General features: G+C 48.8%; 1 protein-coding gene across 1 annotated transcript in view; it reads right to left on the minus strand.

The window, feature by feature from the left end:
• Nucleotides 1–644: 644 nt before the first annotated feature.
• Nucleotides 645–7,873, minus strand: part of LOC105536199 (chymotrypsin-like elastase family member 2A) — a 14,159-nt gene continuing 6,930 nt past the window's right edge. The window contains exons 3-5 of the mRNA XM_011975481.1: nucleotides 6,074–6,219; nucleotides 4,687–4,827; nucleotides 645–749 (exon numbers count right to left, since the gene is read on the minus strand). Of these exons, the coding sequence (XP_011830871.1) occupies nucleotides 732–749; nucleotides 4,687–4,827; nucleotides 6,074–6,219 (305 nt within the window). The 3' untranslated portion in view covers nucleotides 645–731. The remainder of the gene's footprint in view (nucleotides 750–4,686; nucleotides 4,828–6,073; nucleotides 6,220–7,873) is intronic.

A 7,873-nucleotide genomic window follows, 5' to 3' on the forward strand; every position in this document is an offset into this window, starting at 1 on the left:
ATCTCTGATTGGACCTGCCTCAGGTCATATGCCCATCCCTGAGCCAATCGCTGTGGTGGGGGAAGGGGATGCAATGTGTTGATTGGCCAGGCCTGCAGCACTGGCTCCAGCCTTGGTCCTGGCCATGAGGTTTCACCCAGAACCTCCGGGATCCGGTGGGGCAGCGCCTGCACAGAAATCCAGCTTAGTGCTCCATTTATATGTTGTTTGACAATAATGTCATGTGTCAGGTTCTAAAGTGGGCTGGGTCCTTGAGGTCTCAGTCGGGCAGGGAGACACAGATTCAAAATTCTTTTCCTTTTTTTTTTTGAGACATGGTCTCACTGTCGCCCAGGCTAGAGTGCGATGACGAGATCGTGGCTCACTGCAGTCTCTACCTCCAGGGCTCAAGCGATCTTCCCACCTCAGCCTCCTGAGTAGCTGGGACTACAGGTGCATACCACCTCGCCCATTTGCTTTTTGTATTTTTAGTAGAGACAGGGTTATGCCATGTTACTCAGGCTTGTCTTGAATTCCTGCCTGCCTTGGCCTCCAAAAGTGCTAAGTGCTGGGATTACAGGGCTGTGCCACTGTGCCCAGCCTACTCATGGTTTTTAGGGCCCTGGATGTTAGGACGGATTGCTAATAAATCTCTCATGAAGATGTGATTTGCATAGTTGTCACTTTATTATAATATTAATTTCCTTCTGTGACGTTTCCAAGTATGAAACAGTCCCGGGGACTTCTTTTGGTTAGTTATTTGCAATCACCTGCAGGACACAAAAGAAAATCGTCAGGTTCACCTCACCGCAGAGCTGTGCACGGCAGTTTCCTGTCCTCCTGGGCTAAGCTCCTCATGTGAGTCACAGGCAGCCCACACTGCACTAGCTCCTGCCTGAGGAGTTCTGATGACGTTTTGAAAAAAAAGATACAATCACAGCTTTTCATTGACCTGTTAGGGTCTTCCTGTAAAGGGGGTCTTACCAGGAGTCCTATGTGGGCTTACCAGGAGTCCTATGTGGCCTTTGAACCCCTAAAAGTTGTATTCCAAACGTGTGGATGGCATATTTTTAGATTTCATTTGTTTCTCAAATCAAAACTGCTGTTTGCAAGGCAGTTATGCAATGTGGTTGGTGCTGTAACTGTTTCCAGAGGCTGTTGATCAGTGTCTGTTAAACATTTTTTTTTTTTTTTTGAGACAGTCTCACTGTGTTTCCCAGGCTGGAGTGCAGTGGGGCGATCTGGGCTCACTGTAACCTCCGCCACACAGGTTCAAGTGATTCTCGTGTATCAGACTCCCGGGTAGTTGAGATTATAGTCATGCACCACCACGCCCGGCTAATTTTTGTATTTTTAGTAGAGACAAGGTTCACCATGTTGGCTAGGCTGGTCTCCAACTGCTGACCTCAAGTGATCTACCCGCCTCAGCTTCCCAAAGTGCTTGGATTACAGGCGTGAACCACTGCACCCGGCCTGTTAAACATTTTGATATGCCAACTTCATGATCCAGTGCTGTAAACGGCAGGAGATCCAGCTGCTACAGCACAAACACTCAGACCAGTGTGCAAGAATTATGTTCAGGGATGTTCACTGCACAATGTAAGAGTGAAATATAAGAAACATGAGAGCTTCATTCATTATACTCAAACTATGGAATACCTATTAGGTGTTCAAAAGAATGACATGTACGTACTGACATATAAAATGTGATAAGGTGTTAAGTGAAAAACAGCTGCAGAATAGTATGAAGACTCAGATCCTATTTTTGCTTAGAAGACAGTGTCTCTCTCTTTATATATATAGATACATATGTACATAAAGTTGAGAAGACCACACACCAAGCTTTTAACAATCATTGGCGGGGCGCGGTGGCTCACGCTTGTAATCCCAGCACATTGGGAGGCCGAGATGGGCAGATCACCTGAGGTCAGGAGTTTGAGACCAGCCTGGCCAACATGGTGAAACCCCATCTCTACTAAAAATACAAAAATTACCTGGGCATGTCGGTGCATGCCTGTAATCCCAGCTAGTTAGGAGGCTGAGGCAGGAGAATTGCTTGAACCTGGGAGGCGGAGGTTGCAGTGAGCTATCAAGCCACTGTACTCCAGCCTGGGCAACAGAGCAAGACTCCGCTTGAAAACAAAAACAAAAATAAAAACAAAAACAAAAACAATGATTAACTCTGGAGAGCGGAATTGGAGATGTAAAATGAGGGGAGACATCTTGATACATTTTACTTGATACACTCTCATATTGTGTTAATATTTTTACACAGAGTATGTATTACCTTCTGGAAAAAGAATAAAAGCTAAGGATTGCTGAAGTTTCACGTGTGACTGTCATTCAATGGACATTTGTTGAAAGGATGAATGCCCCAGGCCACTTGTCTCCTCTGCTTCTCTGCTCTTTTGCTTGTACTTCCTGTTCTTGGCTTGTCACTTGTCTGGGTTTATCCAGGCAGGTGCTCTCAGGCACCCCCAGGGCTCTAGTGGTACGTGACCCCAGCCTGCACACAGTGTGTCCCTGGGTTGGGGCCACTGCAAGATTTCACGAGCCCCTCCGCCACTGCCAGGGGCAACCCCCACCCAAGGACACCGGGTTGCTTGTCTCTCCCATTTATGAAACCCATTACTGGGCATCTGTGCCTGTCCCGACTGCTCTCCCATGAACACAGGGCCTCTGCCCAGTTGCCTCACGAGGCGTGGTGCCCTGTGGATCCCTGCTGCCATCTGGCCATGCTTCGGGATCTGGCCTGTTCTGTTGTGCTTGTGTCTGTGGCTGGGAACACCTGACGCTGGGACAAAAATATTGGGACAATTGCCCCTGCCCCTGCTTCAGGTTCCCAAGGTGCTGCCAGGACCAGGTGCTCTGCCACAAATACCATAACTCCCATTTGCTGTAGCGCGTAAATAGTGGAGGGGTTCTTGTCTAGTTCATGTCCCATTTTACAGAAGACCAAACTGAGGTGGTCTTTCATCGGCACAGAGTGTCCGACTCTTCCCTCCCAGCATCCAGTACCAGGCATGGTGGCTCCTCTGCCCCCTCCCGGGCACTCGATTCTTTTTTTTGTGGTTTTTCTTTTTTTGAGATGGAGTCTTGCTCTGTTGCCCAGGCTGGAGTGCAGTGGTGTGAACTTGGGTTACTGCAACCTCCACCTCCCAGGTTCAAGTGATTCCCCTGCCTCAGCCTCCTGAGTAGCTGGGATTACAAGCATGTATCACCACACCCAGCTTAGTTTTACATTTTTAGTAGAGATGGGGTTTCCCCATGTTGGCCAGGCTGGTCTCGAACTCCTGACCTCTGGTGATCTGCCCATCTCGGCCTCCCAAAGTGCTGTAATCCCCCCCAAAGGGATTACAGGCGTGAGCCACCAGCCACCCCTTTCTTGTGACGGGGTTTCCTGTTCTAGCTGCTTTCACCTACTGCTGCGTGTATCCACGGCTGCTCCTTAATATTTATGCCAGTTATTATTATTATTTTCGGAGATAGGGTCTTGCTATGTCACCCAGGCTGAAATGCATTGGTGTGACCTTGGCTCAATGTAATGTTGGCCTCGCAGGCCTAAGTGATCCTTTCACCCAAGCCTCCCAAGTAGCTGAGACTACCAGCATGCACCACCATGCCTAAGTAATTAAATAATTTTTTTTGTAGACAGAGTCTCGCTATGTTGCCCAGGCTGGTCTTGAACTCCTGGGCTCAAGCAATCCTCCCTCCTTGGCCCCCCAAAGTGCTGCGATTACAGGCATGAGCCATGGCACCTGGCCTATTATTTTTAATAAATAATGTTAATGCTTATTGTTATAAACAAATGTGTGTTCATTGTGAAAAGAAAATTGAGTTATTGTGGAAGCTGAAAGGAGACAGCTCTCTGAGTTTACATTGATAAGACAGGGGGATCAACTCGGCTTTATTTGCCTGGGATGGTCCCAGAGTAAAACAGAAAGTCCTGCATCCTGGAAAACCTCTCAGTGCTGCACAAACCGGGATGGTTGGTCACCCTGCAGAATAGCTGGAAGACCCCGAAGGGGACTAATTTCCAATAATTAATGCTATGGGGGTCTCAAAGAATCAGGTTTTGGGCTTTGCAGACAAATATACCTGTTCTAGCACTGGATGGTGGAGTCTGGGCCACACACAGATACACAAAAATAAAATCACCATTTCTATGGAACTCACTCTTTTGTTCAGGCTGGAGTGCAATGGTGCAATTTCGGCTCACTGCAACCTCCATCTCCCAGGTTCAAGGGAGTCTCCTGCCCCAGCCTTCTGAGTAGCTAGGTTTACAGGAGTGCGCTACCACAGCTGGCTAATTTTTTTGTATTTTTTTAGTAGAGATGGGTTGGTTGGTCAGGCTGGTCTGGACCTTCTGACTTCGGGATCTGCCTGCCTCAGCCTCCTGAAATGCTGGGATTACAGGCCTGAGCCACCGTGTCCGGTGGAACTCACTCTTAATATGCCTGAGGAGTATCCAATCTCTTTGGACAAGGCCACCCTCTATGTTGCTTTTTACTCAGCTTTACCCACACAGAAACTTTGGGGTCCCATGGGGGGGGCCCAGCAGTTGCCAAGGTCTGCAGCCTCCTCGAAGCGGTCCCATCTAACTCTCAAGAGGAAGGAGGGGGTTCTCAGTCGCCAGGTGGGCATGGCACTCCTGAGGCCAGGTGAGCAGGGAACTGCCCTGGGGGTCAGGGCTGGTCTGGTTCTTACCGAATTGATCCAGTCGATGTAACTGGAGACCCGTGTGAAGACGGAGAGCTTGTGGCAGTAGTTGTAGGTGAAGCTGCTGACGCCATGCACCTCCCACCGGCCGTCAGCTGCCTGACAGTTCAGCGGCCCGCCAGAGTCTCCCTGAGGAAGGCCAGAGTTACAGAAGGGTAAAGGGTGAGGAAGGGGCTGCCCATTGGAACCATTGTTCTCAATGCATTTCTATTGTTCTGCTGCAGGTCACTGTCCTCTGAAGCCAGCCCTTGTGGTCATAGCCCAAGATGGTACCATAATTCCAACAAGAGCCAACACCAATTCTTCCTGTGTAGCCAGAGCTGAGCTAAGCATGTTCTATTCCTTATCTCATTAATCCCCACAAAATCCTAGGAGGTAAATATTCACAGTCTCCCCAGACCACTGGAGAGGAGAAACTGGAGTGTTGAGAGGTTGGGACTTGCCCAAGGTTGCACAGGCAGTTTGTAAAGGAGCTGAGGCCACATCCCAGAGTTCAGGCTCTTCCCCACTGGCTCTGTCTTCCTGGGGGTGGGGTGGTCTGTGTGGGCAGAGTGTGTAGGGCACAGTGTGATCTGAAGGGCATGTGGAACTCCTTCCTATTCCATCCCCACTTCACTGCTAAGTCCAACACAGAGCAATTCCTGGTGGTTAGGACACTGTTTCCGGGTAGGCTTCTGTGGCAGCTACCTGGAGGGGTCACGCTGGGCCGCTGATGAGAGTAATTCAACAGAAAACCCAGAAGTCATCCTAGAAAGGCCCTAAGCCAGGGAATACTTTCCTCTGGCTCCCTTCCAGCATAGAGGAAATGTTATGAAATGACAGTCACAAGAGAACTTGATGAGACCCAGGGAAGGACTTCCCAGCAGTGAGAGGAGTGGACATGACAAGGAGAGTCTCAAAACAAGAACAAACAAGAACCAAGATCAAGTTTTTTTTTTTGTTTTTTGTTTTTTGAGTTTCGCTCTGTCACCCAGACTGGATTGCAGTGGTGTGACCTTAGTTCACTGCAACCTCTGCCTCATGGGTTCAAGTGATTCTCCTGCCTCAGCCTCCTAAGTAGCTGTGACTACAGGTGCCCGCCACCACGCCCAGCTAATTTTTGTATTTGTAGTAGAGACAAGGGTTCACCATGTTGGCCAGTCTGGTCTCGAACTGCTGACCTCAAGTGGTCTGGCCGCCTTGGCCTCCCAAAGTGATAGGGTACAGGCAAGAGCCACCGTGCCTGCCCAAAGATCGGGTTCTGGTATATCTGGAACATATTTCTGGGTACTTCTGTCAGGAGGTGGGAGGATGGACCTATGGAGGGATGGACTTTGATAGCGTTATCCCCAGCCACATTTTGTCGTGGAGCGGGGCCCCTGATTTTGGTACTCACGTTGTAGCTGGAGGTCACGCCATCACCCTCAGCACAGATCATACTGGTTTTCATGGTCCTGCCCCACCAGCCAGAGCTGGAGCAATTGGCACAGTCCACAACCAGCACCCGGCACTGCTGCAGGACATCAGGAAGAGTCCCGTTGGCTGAATGAGATCAGAGAGAAGGCATTGGGGATGCAAGGACTCCTGAGAGAGAGGAAGTGGTGGACTCCTACTGGGTTTCCCCTGTTACTGTCTTCCCTCCATTGCAACATGGGAACAGCCACATTTGTCTATGCTGTGTCCTCACGGTTGATTGGTTCAGCAGTGAACACCTGATTCAAGCTAAGCCAATGAGCTCCCTCCCCTGGGATCCTGAGGTGGGGTCTAAGAGACTCCAGTTTCAGAGGATGTAAATCTGGGAAGCTTTTGGCAATGACTGACGTTTTGTTTTATGTGGAGAATGTAGTAGACTCACAAAGAAAAGAAATTCCAAGAGAGGGTTTCCTGAGTTTCTTACAGGCTTCCAGTCCCTGATTCTAGCCTGTTCCTGATGCCTGGCTATATCTCGGCCCTTGTTTTGAAACTTTTAGATTCTTATAACAATTTCCCTTTTTTTTTTTTGAGCTAACTCTATGGCTTTCTGTCACTTATCTGCAACAAGAAAGTGAGTCTCCTGGCAGTTAGAGCCGCCTCCTTGGGAAAAATACACTGGTGTGGTGAAGGGAGGGCTTTCATAGTGGCCCCCAACGACACAGCCACCATCCCCTGCATTACTGTTACCACAGCTATGAGTGGCCAGGATGAGTTTACCATAATTCTTCACTTCTGATTGAACCCTAGGGAAGTTAAGCATCAGTCAGGCGCAGTGGCTCACCCTCTAATCCCAGCACTTAGGGAGGCCAAGGTGGGAGGATCACTTGAAGTCAGGAGTTTGAGACTAGCCTGACCAACATGGTGAAACTCCATCTCTACTAAAATACAAAAATTAGCCAGGTGTAGTGGCACTCGCCTATAATCCCAGCTACTTTGGAGGCTGAGGCAGGAGAATCGCTTGAACTTGGGAGGCAGAGGTTGCAGTGAGCCGAGATTGAACCACTGCACTCCAGCCAGGGCAACAGATCAAGACTCTGTCTCCAAAAAAAAAAAAAAAAAAAGGAAGTTAATGGTCTGGCTTAAGACCACTAATAAGTAATTAACACTTGTATAACATGTTACAATGTAGGACGCATCTTCACCTTTCACCTCTTTTGGTCTTCACCAACAGTGTTTCCATTTTACAGATGAGGAGACTGAGGTTCGGAAGTGGCTTGCCCAAGGTTTTACCGTGACTGAGAGAGCTGGGCCTAAAAGCCAAGCATTTGGATGCCTCCCCGCTTCCACTGTCTCAGATGAACTGCATCTGCCCCAGCGTTGTCTGGGGAAACAAACAGGTGGTTGTGCTTCTGTCTTAATAAGCATGAAATGCCTCTTCCACCACCGCTCACCACAGGATTTCATGTGTCCTTGTGTTTACAGATAAGCCAGTCAAGAGGGCAATGGGGATTTATTCGAGGGTATGTATGTGGATGTGCCCTGGAAAAACATGTCATTATACTTATGTGTTTATGTCATTAGGGAGAAATGTCATAATGTCGTTATCACTCATCATGTCATTATGGTCATAAGGTCATTATCACTCTTCCCTTCCTAGAATCTTCAAAACCTCTGGTGATTTCACAAGCGAAGGGCGGGAACTCTGTTCCTCTTGGTGGCTACAGTCATTGGATCTCTAACCCCTGGAGTCTATGTCAAAGGAGACCCGCCCTCAGCCAGGTTC

This window comes from Mandrillus leucophaeus, unplaced genomic scaffold (assembly GCF_000951045.1).
Source record: "Mandrillus leucophaeus isolate KB7577 unplaced genomic scaffold, Mleu.le_1.0 Scaffold1568, whole genome shotgun sequence".
In the NCBI taxonomy this organism is placed as follows: domain Eukaryota; kingdom Metazoa; phylum Chordata; class Mammalia; order Primates; family Cercopithecidae; genus Mandrillus; species Mandrillus leucophaeus.